At 46.8% G+C, this 16,983-nt stretch overlaps 1 protein-coding gene across 1 annotated transcript in view; it reads left to right on the plus strand.

The window, feature by feature from the left end:
* Nucleotides 1-16,983, plus strand: part of Dner (delta/notch like EGF repeat containing) — a 291,292-nt gene that overhangs the window by 123,350 nt on the left and 150,959 nt on the right. The window contains exons 3-4 of the mRNA XM_076866521.2: nt 423-517; nt 2,949-3,115. Of these exons, the coding sequence (XP_076722636.2) occupies nt 423-517; nt 2,949-3,115 (262 nt within the window). The remainder of the gene's footprint in view (nt 1-422; nt 518-2,948; nt 3,116-16,983) is intronic.

The raw sequence follows: 16,983 nt of genomic DNA on the forward strand, positions 1-16,983 counted from the left end.
CCCAGGGAGCTGGGCCAGGTGCTCCCTGTCTTTGCAGGTGTGTAGGTGTGCTCTCCTGGGCACTAACACTCACACCCACAATCCCTCCTGTTCTTTAAGCATTCAGTCCCTTGTCAGCACCAGGATGCGCAAGGAACAGAGAATGAAAAAGAACAGGGAGTGAGACCGTGCCTCTTTTCCTAAAATAGCGTGTTTATTCATCTTTAAAGTCCTGGAAACCCGTAGACTGCTCTTGTGGGAGCTGCAGTTCATAAAGTTGGGGCAAAGTCTCCTCTTCTGTTAAGGCCTAGGGATGCATGTGTCCCTTCCAGCAGGACAGCAGCCTCATCTGGAGAGGCACAGGGGTGCGGCTCACGGAGTTGTGCTTTTCGACCTTGTCTTGTACCGTGATCAACCCAATGGCATGTCCTCCTTTTCTCCAGGTGGTCCCCGACAGCGCCTGTGGGAATGCCAGCTCTAACAGCTCTGCAGGTGGCCGCCTGGTGTCCTTCGAAGTGCCACAGAACACCTCAGTAAAGTAAGAAGATTCTTGGTGGAGATTTGTTAAGATTGCGGGGCGCAGTGGTGCATCCTGTGGTCCCTGTGACTCAGGAGGCTGAGGAATGGGAATTGAGAGTTCCAGCCCAGCCTGGGTGGTTTAGCAAGACCCTGTCTCTATAGAAATTAAAAAGGGCTGGGGATGTAGCTCTGAGGTAGAGCACCCCTGGATTCAATCCCCAGTACTGCAGAAAATAAAATAAAAAACAGTCACCAGAACCTGAAAAAACACAATAGGCATCCAAACCACCCACTCCCACAGAACGGCTACTAAGGTTGGTACTAGCACCTGTGTGCTGGGTGGTGCCCACAAATGTACCTGTCAGCACCAGGATGTGCAAGGATCACTCTAAAAGGGCAGTGGTCTGCAGATCAGGAACAGAGTCCATAGGCAGACGCAGCCTATGCTGCTTGAAACCTGGAGGAAGCTGTCTCAGAAGAGGACTTCAGAGTTGGGACCCAGGGGGCTGGAGCTGTGCAGGGAGGAGACTGGATTGGCTGAGGCTAATGTGGGGGACAAAGCCCTGAGGCCTCAGATGAGACCTGGAACCAGGCACCTCATCTCCCACATGACGGTGGCTTCCAGAATTACTGGCCTTTTAAGATATTAATAGAACATTTGGTTAAATTCATTTGCATGATTTATCCCAAATTTAAAATTCTCACATTACAATTTTCTCCTTCAAAGCAAGCAACTGAGTGTTTTGTTTTGTCTTAAGTTTGAGCTTCTTCAAATCACAAACTGCTCATGGTCCCCAGGGGGAGATGGAGGAGAGGCAGTGGGAAATCAGCTTTCCTGCATCAGAGAAGTCAGCACTGGGGCCTCACGGTGGGGGGAGTGGGGGCAGACCCAGCACCGCAGTTTCCAGCCTGGGTGACACCCCCTCTGCCCTGTCCTCCTTTGTTCCACCCTCCCCACACCACCCGTGCAGTCTCTGGACATTTGCTGTCCAGTCGTGGGGGATTTTAGAAGGTTGGGGACATGAGGTCCTGATCAACCATTTCAATGCATTACTTTCCTTTTAAGGGACTGTGGACACTCTGGTCCTTTTTCGCAAAGATGGGTCCTTTTTGCCCGTCTTGCTTTCCCAATAGTGGCATCTGGAAGGGGACTTGGTTACAGGGCCCCTGCACCCTCCTCCCCAGGTCTTGACGTTCCTCTGGTAGGGGAGGCGCCAGAAAGGGCAGTGGACTTGGACACAGGAGCAAGGTCCCTGCAGGCAGTAGGGTCTGAGGCCACTCCCAGCTCCACCAGCAGGGGGACCCCGGTCCTCAGGGTTTTAGGTGCTCACAACAGCTGAAAGCCCTGGTCCAGAGCCCCGTGAGGGAGTGCCGAGGAGCGCTAGTGACTAACTCGTGTACTAGTTTCCTTTTTAAGAAACCATCTCCCAGGCCTTTCTTGCTCAGATGATACTACTTGGCTCTCATAAGCCTGTCTGAATTATTCTGGTCTTCTGTCCCTCTGAACACTTCTTTTCCCTCTCTCTCAACAAACCTGAGACCCTGTTAGGCTGTAGAACTGGATGGAAATGACCCAGACTGAGCAAAGTTCAGAATGCCAGATGATCTGTGGGCACCCCCAATCCATGTGTGGGGTTTCCTAGCCCCTTACAATTTAATTTATTCGTGCATTCAGTTGTTATCAAACTTTCCTGAGCCCCTGCTGCAAGCTGGAGCTCTGTATTGGGGGAACAGCTCTGCAGAGAGCACCCTGGGAACCTTCAGCCAGAGGTGGAACCAAGTCCTTCTGGGACACAGGGAGAATGGGCAGCTGCTAATGGGCAGCTGTGTATTTCCTGGGTGGAGATGGAGGAGCTGGGAGAGAACTGGGCTGGGAGGAGACAGGGTAACTGCTCCCTGCTGGAGCACTGGGTTACTGCAATAGGTGCAGGAGTCTGGCTGGGAGGGAGCAGGGAGGGGTTGAGGGCTTTGATGGCAGCTGGTTCTCTGGATTGTATCCTGAAAACCACAAGAAACCAGGGGAGACCTGAAGGGGACAGGGAGAATGACACAGTTGCTCATTTGGGCAGTGAATATAACCCAGGGGGTCATGTTGAGTTGCCGAACACATTTGTGATAAATTTAAGCAAGATTCTTTGTGTTGTGTGGATATCAAAGGATTTGTCTGTAAAAGAACCAGTGTGCTCTTTTTATCATTTTAAAACATTGTTACCAAGGTGAGGCACCCTTCAGTTGCCCTGTGGTGGTTGTAAACAGGTGGGAGTTAGACATTTCTAGTAAGTGTGGGGAAACTTGGGGGTGCCCAAAGTTGACAAGTGTCCACACAATCCTTCTCTCAGCCTCCCCACATCTCTGGGATGTACATGTTGCCTTTAGTTTTAACTTGATGAATTGGTTCTGGGATGAATTTTTCTGGAAGACATTTTCAATGACATCATTCCTGTTTTCAGAATCCGGCAAGATGCCACTGCTTCTCTGATTTTGCTGTGGAAGGTCACTGCCACGGGGTTTCAACAGTGCTCCCTCATAGACGGAAGAAGTGTGACCCCCCTCCAGGCTCCCGGGGGCCTTGTCCTCTTGGAGGAGATGCTGACTTTGGGGCACAATCACTTCATTGGTGAGTCACAGGGCCTCCTCCATACCACGCCTGCTTCAGGTCAGCCTTGGTTGGTGTTTGGACATAGACTGGAAATCTTGCTCAGATAATATGAAGTCTAGATATCAACAGTTTCCTCCACTTTAGATATGGTTTGACTCAGAGTCAAAATTGGTTTCTATTGTAATGTTTGCAGTGTGGCTCAAAGTGGAGGAAGCACAGGAGCTCTGGGTTCCAGAGTCACTTGCTCAGATGTCCCAGGAGGGATTAAAGCTTCCTCTGGGCTCCTTGGCCTCACACCCACTGCTGAATGGGCCTCTTGTAACTTTTCACTCTTTCTTGCCTCCATAATTTAACCTCCTTGAACTTGTCACATATCCAGAGAGTTGTTTTTGAGTTTCTTTGTGGAGTAGAAATGTCCTTCAGACAGCAAAGCCCCCAGGTTCCCTTCCCCAGTCCCATCCATGCCCCTCCCAAGGGCTGCACTTGGACAGTTTCCTAAGGATGACCTTTCCCCTGGCTTAGCATTCTGACCATTTCTGCCACTTGTCCGCACCCCTCACCTGGCGCAGGGCACTACTCGAGTTGGAACTTGTAACTCTAGCCCCCTTAACTTTGCTGATATGAGGGATTTTATTAGAGCTTCTTCCATCTATAGCATCCACGCAAAGACACAAGCTGAAGGGTAGAATCTGCCCCTGCCGGTCTAATGGCCCCACCTGTTCCTGCAGCTCATACCTTCTCGTGTCCAGCCAGGTATTCCAGCGTCCTCCTTTAGAGAATGGCATCTTTACACCCGTTTGAAACATTAGCTGGCATTTATGCCCTTTTGGCTGTAACATGGGTTTAAGTTTGGACTGACAGAGGTGCAGGTGGGGATTAATAGGGATTTACCAGCATTAATATAAATTTGTCTTTTGAGATAGGAGAAATTCTGTGAATTCACATACAGTTTGAACTCATTTTGCTAATGCAATTTTAAGGAAAAAATGATCTCTCTGGTTGAAATTTATTTTTCCTGGGAGGAATTTTTTTTCTTTTTTATCCCCCAGTCCTGGTGTTTGAACCCGGGGCCCCTAATGCACTCTCAGCAGGTGCTCTACCACTGAGCCACATTCCTGCCCAAATATATTAGTCCTTAGAGGAATAATCTTAAAACATTAATTTCACATACTCAAAATTGAGGGACTCTTTCTCCCCACATTAGACTTGAGGTTATCACGGGGAGGCAATGAATTTGAGTAATTTCTTTCTAAATACCATTTCTTTCACTTGGAATTGTTGTGATCTGCTGTCTTAGATTTCCTGGCTAGAGCTGGTAGGGCTCCTGTTTGCTGCAGAGCCTGGCTCCACAGCAGAGATCCCTGCCTCCCTGCTCCTCTCCCTGAGGTGGCGGGCGGTCCTGTCGCCAGCCCCTGCAGGGGAGCGATGGCCAACTTCCCGACAGTGATAAATTGGCTACACCTACACACTGCCAGCCTCCTCCTTTACAAGATCTCTTTGTCTTAAAGAAACAAGATGTATCTTTTGTAATCAGGGAAGAAGCCTTATGCTTACTACATTGACATGTGTTTAATGCGCTTTTTATTCTGTTAACAAAGGGAGCTTAAAAAATAAAAACTAAAAAAAAAGGAGCTTAATAAAATAATTCACTTTCCTAATCTGGGCTTTTTAGGCATGAATATGTTTTAGCAAAGACCATTTTGCAGAGCACGGTGACATTCATGTCACAGACGGACAGGTTGGTGCTAATGCAGGTGGGAAGAAAACATCCATGTCAGGGGAGGGCAGAGTTCCAGAGCCTGCTACTCCTTTCTAGGAAGCTTGAAAAACTTACAGTGGTGGACCGTCTCCTGTCTCTCCACTCTCTACAGACCCCATGCACTTAACGTCGGGCCAGAGGTGTTTCAGTATTCCCATGCAGTATGGCAGGGGGGCCCCTTCTGTGTCTTGGGGAGACCAGGTTGTTTGCGGTCAGTAGATTTGAATACCTTTTAAAAATTAATTATTTTGAGGGTTATGATAATCTTTTATGAATTAAGGAATATAATATGTTTATTTTTTAAATCGATACATAAAAAAGCATAAAAGTTACAGGAGTACGGGTCCGCAGGATACTTCAATACACGTGTACCTCGGGTAGCATCTAAATCAGACTGCACACCTCTAGCTCCTCAAACGCTTATCGAACCTTCATGGTGAGAGATTCGCAGTCCTTTCTTCTACACTTGTGAAGTCGTCTGCTGAGAGTGTGATGTCCGGCTCAGGCCAGATGACCCCGACGTGCACGATTCAGCCTGTTTCAGTGTGCCCACAGTTAACTTTCTTAGTTTTCCTTCGTTACCATTGACTTACTAACATTTATCCTGTTTCAGGGAAAAAAGCGGAGAAGTTTCTATGACGTGTGTCACCCTCGTCCCTGGGTCTTCTCCACCAACCTGTTCCCTCCTGAGTTACCACCAGATCTCACTCTCTGCCTTCTCCTTAATCACCCCTTTTGTTTTTATTCAATGCATCTCTCCCACATATATTATTTGCTTTATGCATTGTTTGGGGGTAAATAACAAAATAACCTCTTTTTTACGCCGTCTGCCCGGTGGGGAGCATCAGAGGTGCTCATCAGTCACCCCACAGTTTGTGTTTCCAGGGAGTAGAGTTCATCGGTCTCCATGAAGCATGGTGTGACTCCGTGTCTTTAGGAAGTGTAGATATACTTCGGCTTGCAGTGGTTTGAGCACGTTGATGTGAGGGGTGACCTCGGGGGCCCAAGCAGCCCTCTGGGATGTGACCTCTGAGAGAAAGCGGCTGAAGGAGTGGGGAACCATTTCCCAGGGGGAAGCCCCTCTGGACCCCTCCCCAGGCGTTTCCTGCTCTTGTCTCCTGCCCCAAGGGTCAGGTCTCCTGACTTCTGCTTGGTGCTCCTCGCTCTGCCGGGCCCATCCCCAGGGGCATCGCACCCCAAACCCTCCCTGCCTCACACCCGCAAGTCCACTCTTCCTCGAGTCCTCATTTAAACTCTCCTCTCTTGAGTCTCTGATACGGAAATCGGCTGCCAAAGATTCTACTCCACGTGGATTCTCAAATCTCCTTTTACTCTTACAAATTCTGTCCAGCACACAGCGGCCTGGGACACTCTGCTCAGTCCTCCCCTTGCCCCGGAAGCCCCAGAAGCCTCACCCACACTTCTGCCTACCTGCTTGCTCCGGGGAACATCGATTTCCCTTCCACACGCTTCTCTCCTACTCCACACTTGTGGTTAGCTGGATCGGGTAGTCTATCCCTTTGCCCTTCTTTGAAATTGTTCTCATTTTGAGCCAGATCATTTATCTTCTTCTTCCTGGCAGCGCTCTACTTTCTTACAGTTGCCGTTTTCTCTTCCCTCCTTCGGTTCTCCTGCTCCTAACCCCTGTTTTCTCGGTGGCTTTTATCAGGTACACGTTTGTGCTGAGCTTTCTTATGGTTTCAGCACATTTTTATGTCTATGTTATAACAATAAGTGTATTGGAATATTTCATCCAGACCAGTGGTACTTCATTTAGGATCCCCAGAGATTCTCCTCTTATAACTCTAGATTCTCCTTAATTCACAAAGGAGTAAACAGTGTGACGTGCAGCCCATAGGAATGTCCTGGTATCATCTTTGTAGAATTTTAGCCACAGAGCCCTGGAAATCAATAATTCCTGGAATTTTGTAACTAATTTCTTGGTTGGGTTGGATGGTTTCCAAGTCTGCCCATCACCCCATAACCTCTTTGTGCATCCTGGGGGCTGGGGAGTCCTCCTTGACCTTACTTTTTAGTTTAAGGCTGTTTTTTTTTTTTTCTTGGTACCAGGGATTGAACCCAGAGGTGCTTAACCACTGAGCTACATTGCCAGCCATTTTTATATTTTATTTAGAGGTAGGGTCTCACTAAATTGCTTAGGGCCTCAATAATTTGCTGAGGCTGACTTTGAATTCCTGCCTCAGCCTCCCAAACTGCTGGGATTATGGGTGTGTGCTACCGCTCAGTTTAAGACTCTTGTTTTGCAAAATGATTCCTATAACAGTGTCTTCACTTCATTCCCTTCTCTTGAGGAACAAGACAGGAATAGGGCGTTTATAGAAAGGTGATTAATTTTCTCTTGTTAAGGTGATAAGACTTCCCTGGTGCAATAGTCTTTCATGGGCCCAGGGGTTTAGTTTTTCATGGACTTACCTGGTGCATTTGTCCTCACTGGAATTACAGTCCTGAGGAGATAGTCTTTTGAGTCTAATAGTTTATTTAGGCATATTTTAAAAACAACAGAATTCTCAATACCCAACCAATACTATTATTCTTAGGCAAAAGTTTTGCACTCTGGGCTCAGTTGCCCCTGATTTTGGGAGTCACGGGGTGCAAAGATGTATTTCATGGATCCTGTGGATCTCCTGAAAATGTATCGTGTGCATCTCTGCATCTTTATCAGGAGAGTCAAAACTTCACTGGATTCTTAAGGGCATCTGATTCCCTAGAAATTTTAGAGCCACTGCTTTAAGCTTTGTGTGTGATCCTGTGAGAAGACATAGGACTTTGCTTATCCACTGAAGTTTCTTTGCTTATCCACTGAAGTTTCCTTTGACAGGTGTATCTGCTTCCTAAGTCTATATTGAGGAATTTTTTTTACTTACGTTTGAGGGCAGCAGGACTATTAGAAATATTTAGTCTGTTAGTTTAGAAAACAAGAATTGCATGCCTCTATTTCCCAGACACTTTTCTAGTTTGCAAATGCGAAGATGATTTAGGTGTCATCTCTAGGTGCATGGGGTGGCAGGGAAAGCAGGGACAAGTGCCATGACAAGGAATGGGCAAAAATGGCCAGAGGACTCAAGGAAGGAGCAGCAAACTCCACCAGGGAAAGAAGGGCCGGCAAAGTGTTCTCCTTGAGGTACGGGATGGGGTGTGGCACTCGGTGGCCCAGGCCTCTGTGTGATTAATTTAATAGTAGTGCTCCATACTACTGTCACAACTGGGAATGAAGTTTAATTTCAACAAATATATAACAGAACCTGGAAAGTCTCACTACCCTGTATTTCTCTCTTCTTAGATATGAGCAAATTTATATCAAGTGAGGTGCTCAAGGTATGGATCATGTTTTTTGGATTCTATATTCATCCTCCAAAGAAATGGAGGGATCTTCTGGTCTTTGATGTGAATTTTCGGGTAGCTCTTTGGAGTCTTTAATGAACCTCTGTTTTCTCATTCTGGAATGGTATCTTTCCGCTCCCTTCTGTTCCTATAAGCCACGTCCTTCAAAACACAAGTTCTAAAACTAACTTAGGTCAGATTGGGGTGTCTCATCTTGCACATCTGGTGGAGAGAGGGATTTGGGGGGAAGCGTTCCTGAAAACCTGGAACATCACCAGGACACTCTAGTTGGGGTAGGAGTGGGCAGTATTGTAAGTGAGGTGGGCAGTATTGAAAGGCGAGAAAGTTCCAATGGAATAGCAAGGACAAGAGCTATTACTGACCTCTCTGTTTGGCTGGGGAGCTTCCTGAAGCCATGCACAGCAGTCATTGGTTGTTTTGGGGGGTGTATATCTAGGTTAGCAATTTAGGCCTTGGGATTCTAGACGGATATTTTTTGATCTCATTCACTTCTTGATGAATTATTTGGTTTCTTGGTCAGGACTTTAACTCAGCAATAAATAGTCTGGCCTGCCTCTCCCTATCTGCCCACCATTCCCCTCTCGTTCCTGTATGGCTTCCAGCTCCTGTGATTGCTTTCTGGCCATGGGTACCATGTAGAGCAGGCAGAATCCATCTCCTTATGGGACACTCACTGTGGCAGGGAAGGTATAGAGGAGGGAGAGGCCAGGGACAGACCAAGGCATGTCAGAAGGAAGAATACCCCTGGGGCTGATGGGTGCACAGCCTCCGACATCCTCCTGTTGGAAAGGGCTATGCACAGATGCAGGATCAAAGTGGCCATTCACCTCTGGCAGCTGCAGGGACCTGAGGCCCACTTATCTCTTTCCTACACACTCTAACCTCAGGTTATGTTTCTCCTTCCTCTGATGTTCATTTAAATTTGCATTTTGCCATTTAGTATTATGTATTTTCTGTAAGCCTCTTGGATCATAAAAAATGAGTTAGGATATAAAGAAACAAGACAGTGGGAAGGACAGTTGATTTTCAGAATGTCCTTTACTGTACCCACATAACGTTTTCATTGAGCATGACTTTTTCAGGTCCATTAGCTTAGGGATCAATATTTGCCTCTCAGCCGTGACCCAGCAAGGCGGGGTTGATTTTCTGAAATGTTCTAGCCCATCTTCCCAAGCCCCTCTTTCTTGCAGGCAGCCTGCTGCCACACCTCATTCTAAAGTTGCCCCTTAGTTCTCCTGGTGCCAGGCTCTGTTCTGTCACCTGCAACCTCCAGTGTCTAGACAGGCTGTTCACTGGTGGGGGTATGCCACAGTATATCTTACTATCCAAATCTGGGCCTAGGGGGTCCCTGGACCCTGGACTGAATGTTAAACTGGGTTCTTCCCTTCCACATGCAGAGCTCCTGGGCTTCCATCGGCTTCCTGGAGTAAAAACCTCATTCCTTCGGGTGTAAGGTCCCCATGCCTCCAGTCCCATCCCTGTGACTGTCACCCTATCTTGCTACTGCACAAGGAAGACCCCTCCTTTCCGTGGTCTGGACTCTGACTTCTTGATGTTCCAGTAGCTCTGCCTTGGATCATGCTCCACTCCTAAATGCTGACGCCAGCCCAGTGTGGGGCTGCTTCTTTCCTGCCTCTGAGTCATGGGGTTGGATTGCTGTTTCTGGAGGTGTGCCCAGACCCACCAGGCACGTCCCCTGTGTGCTTCTTTCTGCATAAGACAGGCAGCATTCAGCTCCATTAGCATAGGGGTCAATATTGGCATCTCAACTGTGACCCAGCCAGGCTGGGTTGATTTTCCAAAATATCTAAGCTCATCTTCCTGAGCCCCTCTTTCTTGCATGCAGCTGCTGCCACTCCACTTTCTAAAGTTGCCAGTGTGGTCTTTACTCTGGCTCCTTCCCCGGCTTCCACCAGTGGCTTTGCTGGTTGTTGGTCTCTCCTTTTCCTCTAATAGCAGCGTTTGCAGCCATCATCACACAACTCAGCGTCTGAATATTCTCCATCCTTCACCAACTTTTTTTTTTTTAAATGTTGGTTTTATGTCATTGAATTGTAGACCTCTACAAAGAAGAGACGGTGTCCTAGCTCCTGGCAACCATGGTGACCACAGGGTGCTCACCTGGCTGATCACATTTGGTTTAGACAAAAGTTACTGCTCCGTAAATGCCATGCGAAGAAAATTCCCAGCTGCAAAATGTCAATCTTAAGAATTCTTTGTAGATTTTCATAACTCATCTCTGTGACATTTAAATGCCCCCTTTTTATTACATTAAATGTATTTTAGAGGATCAAATGCTAAAAAAGAAAGATAAAGAAGGCAGAAACTTCTCATCCTTTTGGGAGTACTACATCTTTCCTTTAAGTATCTTTCTCTGGGAGCTAAAATAGTCAAAGTTTGGAAAGGTTACCACCTATAGAATCATTAACATCTTCTTTCTATGGAAACTTAAGATTTAAAAATAAAAATGCAAATATTTCACCTTTTTATGGTCATCTTAAAACCAGAGTTGAACAAGGTCTGTGGAGCTTATTATAATAGAGAAAAAAAAAAAAAAAGAAAAAGAAACCCAAACTTGGCTGTGTTCAAACAAAAAGTAAAAGCTAGAGAAGACCAGAGGGAGCATGGAGCTGCTCTGAAGAGCACAGCTTACATCAATTCCTACACTTCACATTTGCTAATAAGAGGCTTCCGTGACATTGAAATTGCACTTAAACTGAAACCACACTTCAGTGTTATTAGCAATCAGGATTATTGTTCATTTTCTTTTTGTCACTGAGTATTAAGATCAATGAGCATTAGGATTGTTGAGTATTAGGATTTAAAAAAAATCAGTTGTCATTAAACTTCATGTCCTGCTCCTGTCTTCCTAAATATGGTCACGGTCAGCATCATTTATTTATTGTGTGGATTGATCATGATGATAAGTTGAGCATTATTGAAAGTACCCACCATGGGCATGCATGGCAGCTGTAGCTGGCCATCTACAGCTCAGAGGCCCCATTGTGCTGGAACGGGGCAGATGACTAAAGATACGTGAGGTGTTCCTCTTCTCCTCCAAGCCAGACCTGGGAGCCAGGCAGATTCCTGGTCTTCCCACGGGCCTGATAGCTCTGCAGAGGAATCTTCTACAAGCTCCTTGGTGACTGTTAGCACTCTAGAGTTTGCAGATTCCAAGAACTAACTGAGAAGTAAAGGATGACCCTATGGTGGAGTGAAACCATTCCAGCCCAGATATAGGGCAATGGAGCAAGGTGCTGAGGCGCTTCTGTGGTTTTTTGAGGTTTGCTTTCAGAATTTAAGACAACGCACTGGCTGCAGATGGTTCTCCTGAGATTGGATCCAGCACCCTAGGTGGAGAGACTTTCTTGGTTTCACAAAGCAAACCCAAGCTTCATCTTTGTACCGTTAATTCTCCTTTTCTCTTCACTCCATTTGGTTTTCCTCTCCTTCAGTCCTTCACTTAAAAAAAAACAGTGCATCTTACTTACAATTTAGAAAAATCGAATGATAAAGACTTATTTTTTTGTTTTAAAGAATTTCTTATTAACTCTGGAAAGAAATACCTTATTTTGTAACTAATGTTAGTGAATTTTGGTCCAAATCTTACCCACAGAATTTGATGAAAACATTTTGAAAAGCCTTCCTCGCTTCCTCCAGCTTAGAGACAGCCCTCCTCACGCCTTTGCCAGTTTGTCTTAGCTTTGGCCAGTGCAGATTTCAACTAAGAAAGTAATTTTTTAAAATTGCCTCTGTGGAGGTCAAATATAAGCCTTCTCTCTTTCTTCTTCCTAAGGGGGTTGGTTGGAAGAGAGGGAGGGGGAGAGAGGAGGAGAGGAAGAAAGAGGGAGGTGAGAGGGTGGGCAGAGAGGCAGGGGGGAGAGCTAAATATGTCGCCCCCCCAGTGGTTTTCTCTCAGAGAAAGAAGGTAATTTTCCAGTTACTCTATTTTGAAAAATTAAACAAAAACCCCAGTTCTATTGTTTATTTCTTATTATGAAAGTGATATGTGGAAAGAAGAAAAGGAAAACTGAAATTTACTCTGATTGTCTTCCACCGACAGCGTACACCTGTCTTGTGGCATTTTCTTGAAGACACCTTTCTTTGTGTGACAGGGCGTGCATACGCCCACACTTTTTTGGGAAGGAGAACATAATTCATGTATTGTCTTGTTATTAGTTTTTTTTTTTTTTTAAACATTTAATGTCCCACTAGCTTTCCTTTATGCTAATAAATGTAAGTCTGTAGTGTTCTTCTAGTGGTTGGGTGGTGTTCAATTGGCTCCACTTATGATAATTTAGCTGCTCAATATGCTATTGTTTAACAGTTAGACCCCCCCTCCCTCCATTCACCTTTTAGACAGTATTTCAAACATGACTATCAACACATCTTTGTGTCTTTTCTGACGGGTTAGATTTCCAGATATGGAATTTGCTGGGTCAAAGGGTTTATATATCTCAATGTCAAATTTTGATGTATGCTAAGAAATTCACTTTCTGCCCAATTTTCACTCACAATAGCCAGTTTACCAAGGGGGTTGGGCACTGTTCTTCCTCCCTCAGCTTTTGGCCACCCTGTTCACCAGATTCCACGTGACACTTACACACCCCCCGCAGCAGCAACTCCTCACCAATGAGACTTGTGGGCATCTCAGGGAGAGGAGTGGTCATGGTGTGTGTCCCTCAGGAGAGGGTGTTACGGTGGCTTCACCACCGCGTGGCATCTGGACTCCACAGTAGTGGTCAGTGCAGCGGCTCCATCTTGTGCTGCATTTGCACATCAGAGTGGACATGGGTGGGGGCGTGGACACAGTGGCCGCTATTCTCAGGGTCTGTCTCGTATCCACCTGTTCTAGGGGTGTGTCTTCCACTGCTGTTGTGCACACCTTTGTGTTTCAGAAGGCTGAAATGTCAGTTCCACCTCCTCTGCCCTTCTTTGGCTTTCCCTCCCAGTACACTATCCTGAAGGTAGATATTTCAGTTCCTTTTATCATGGGCTTTCTATGAGGCTGGAATGATTCCGTGAGAATAGGGCAAAGGATGTTCCAGAAAAGACTAAAATTTGGAAAACCTATCATGGAGGCTTGAGAGAGGAACATTTGGCTTTTTTCCTCACAAAATTATGGGAGCCGTGATTGTTTTTGGCAAAGGTCTTGAGTGGGCTACTCAGAGCAGCAAGTAAATGGACCAAAGTGGGGGTGTCAGCAGGGGAGGGGGGATCTAGTTTCCAGTGAGGAATATAAATAATTAGGATTGAATTTCAAAAAGACTGCCTTGCTCCGTCATCGACAGTGCTCTCCCTGACATTTGGATTCTGAATGCCACGGTATTTTTGGTTTTCACATGCTTCCTTAGCAAGCCGTGCTCTTTGAATGCTGTAATTGTGAATTTGACCTACGAAAGTTATATTTGCTGGGTAGACGAACGGGAAATCTCCTTAAAGGAATACATTGAGAAACGCTCCTGGGCTACCTCACTACTACTGAGAGGCAGCCTCTGGGACATTACCCTGATAAAGCACAGGGTCCGCATCGGCTGCTCGTCTCTTTACAACCCTGCTTAGCACCAACCGTTGACTAATTTTTCTGTGTAGGACACTGTTCTCAGGATTGGGGATATAAAGAAGTATCAGATACAAAGATGCCAGTCTCTGACGTTGAGAGACTGTGTGTGCCTCCGGCACACAGGATGCACTCATTTTGTAGCCCAGATGAACCTTGTGGCCACATGACCTGGTCTCGTTGATCAAGGCACATTCAGATAAACGTAGTCGTAGCCCAAACGTGAATGGAAGCACTTTAAATCTTCCCTCATCTGTTTGGGGAAATGTGAGTAGGAGTGGGAAAAGTACGCTCCTATGTGCAGCAGGATTGGCACCTGCTGTTTAAGATCCTCTCTCCCACTCTCCATGTCTACTCCCCAGAGCACCCGCCCAGCACCCAGCCTTGGAGGCTTTCTCTTCCTTTCCTCCCCTTTCGGCTCATGCGTCAGTGGAGCTTCTTGGTTGTTCGTTCTTCTCTCTGTTGTATCCATGACCTGGATTTGCCACTGCAAAGAACTTGACTGGGAACTGATGGCACAAATGCGCCCTTTCCCCCATAGCTGAAGTAAGGGGGTGATTTTAAATGTCCATGTAACAAGCAGTGTCGTTATATGCTCTTGTTGGGTGCCAGGTGTCAGTGATTTTGAGTGACGCGGCACATAAGGAGGTAAAAGAGAAGAGAGTGCATGTTAAATATTGCATGAATTATACAGTCGATTCCAGGGCGACATGGATTGTGAAGGGATGAATGATCAGGTGTCAAGGCTTTAGACCTGAGGAATGTCTTGAACTTGGTTGGCCTCAGCCCACAAAGTAGGATGAGAGGTGAAGGCATTCGTGAGTGGGGAGCAACAAGGTAGAAGGGACAAGCACGTGATATTTGCAAATAATAGCATGGTTTGGCTGGGCACATTGGGGTGCATGCTGTGTGGAGGGGTTCGTGTTGGCTTGTGGGCAGTGGAGATCCAGGGTTTTCAGCAGGGGTGGGGGAGCAGGTGGTCACAGTAGCTGTGGTATCTACTACCACTGATCAGGTGGGAGTGGAGCAGAGATCAGGGCAGTGGGTGCCAGGCACGCGGTGGAGGTGGACTCTCTGGATATGCTGCGTGAGGGGGAGGCACGGGGAGAGAGAAGACAGAATCACCAGAGACTCACGGTAGTTTCGAGTGGGTGTGTGGGTCTTATTAATGGGAACGTTACTGAGTTAGAAACGAAGGGTCTTCCTGTGGGGTTCAGGCTGGATGTGTCTTCCACCCTCAGCAGGAAGTTGGAAATGCTGAGTCTCAGTTCAAGGAGGGTGGCCAGGGCCTGGAAATGGAGCCTGGGGAGTCTCCAGCCCGGAGGCCAGACCTGGCACTCCTGGGAAGGGAGCGGGAGAAGAGAAGGGAATTGGGCAGGGCCCTGTGTAGCATAGAGCATGGGAGGAGGGAGCCAGGCAGCCCCGGAGGCGGGCAAGAAGGAGGCCAAGGGGAGTGGTGTGGGGCTGGGAGGGGAAGGCAAGTCAGAGAGGGAGTCCCAGGGTTCCAGGCCTCAGGGTCAGACTGTCTTAAGTGGCCAATACCCTGAGTGTGGCTTCCCTTTCTGAGGAGGCAGGTTCATCCTCTGGTGGGTTGGGCTGGGCCTTAGCATCATCCTTGACTCTTCTTCACTTCCCACATCCATGTATGAGGAGATGGCTTGAGCTCGAACTTCAACATACCCCACCTGCTCTGTACTAGCCTGGCCCCCCCGGACCTCTCTCCTGGGGGCTGTTCGAGCTCCTCCTGCCTGGCCTCCCTGCTCCTACATCTGCCCCCCAGCTGGGCCACATTTGGGGAGGGCTGTAGCATGTCCTGCCTCTGCTTACAGGTCCTGCAGTGGCTCCCATCTCCCTCAGAGGGGGCCAAGATGGAGGCCAACAAGCCTGGCATGTCTGCCCCTTTATTCTCTGACCTGACTCCTACTCTTTGCCTCTTACTCCCTCCCCTTCTAGAACTTTCCAGGCACCCTCCCCCTTCTCTGCTTCCTAACCTTGCATACTTGTCTCCCTGTTGGTCTGAGCACCCTCTTGTCCAACTCCTTCTCTCCTCATGGATGCTCCTAGCACACCTCGCCCCAGACCCCGTTCTTTCCGCCCCCATAGAACCTACTACTTCCTAATAGAGAATATAATCTCTGTATCTGTTGTCCGTCTCTCCCGCTGGCAGGTAAGCCCCACAGAGGCAGGGAACTTTGTGTTTTGTTTACTGTTGCTGCACAAACATCTAATGCAATGCCTGGTTCATCCTAGAACCCAGTAAATATTGACTGAATGCAGAAATCCCTTGGATTACTGGTAGGTAACAGGGATTATTTTTCTGAATGTGGAAGCTCAATTCAGAGTCGCCTCATGGAAAACAACCCAAAGCTGCAAGCAGAGGTGGTGGGTGAGACTTGTGTGCGGTTGACTGATTTGGTTTCAGTGTCACAGCCAACTTTAATAGAGGGGTCTTCTGTGAGAAAATGATAGCACTGTGGAACATCTGGCTCTGACTTGTGTCTCTGACTTGATTTTACTAAACATGGTTGAGATACGTAGATGCACTTGCTTATGTCATTCTGTCCACCATGTATAGATACCCATGTGCACAGGTGTACCATATGTGTGTATACTTATGCAAAGGTACGTGTTCTTGCAAATATGTGGAGTGGCATGGATGTACTTCCATGTACAGATCCCTTGGATACCTAGGGGCATGGGCATGTACACACACACGATTTAAAAGATTTATATAGGTAGAGAATGTGTGACTGTGTAGGTCACTAGAGGTGTGTAAGAGAGGGCAATTGATTTGGAAAAAAAAAGTTTTTAAAATTGGAAATAATGCCAGTCTTTTTGTGGTAAATATAATATAAATAGCTATTGTTCATGAATACAAACCAATCAGCCAGTTAACAAATTAATTGACTATTAATGAGATAGTTGTATATTAAAGTCTTTCCTTTAGAATATTAATGTATGGTTGCCGTCTACAAAAAAAGCCGTATTCTAAAGCCTTTTTTCCCACCCCAGGAGCCTGGTCTTGCCCCCTCTGGTTACAGGAGGCATTTACCAAACATTAGAATTAGAATTAGCATTAGAAATAGAACCCAGAAAAGAATGAGATCCACTTGATAAATTTGATATTTTTTTTCTTCCTTTAGAATGTGAATCAAGGTTCGATTGTGTTTCATTCTGTTTTGGGGCCCCCACCTTACATCCTGT

The sequence above is a fragment of the Callospermophilus lateralis genome, chromosome 9, assembly GCF_048772815.1.
Source record: "Callospermophilus lateralis isolate mCalLat2 chromosome 9, mCalLat2.hap1, whole genome shotgun sequence".
NCBI classification, from domain to species: Eukaryota; Metazoa; Chordata; class Mammalia; order Rodentia; family Sciuridae; genus Callospermophilus; species Callospermophilus lateralis.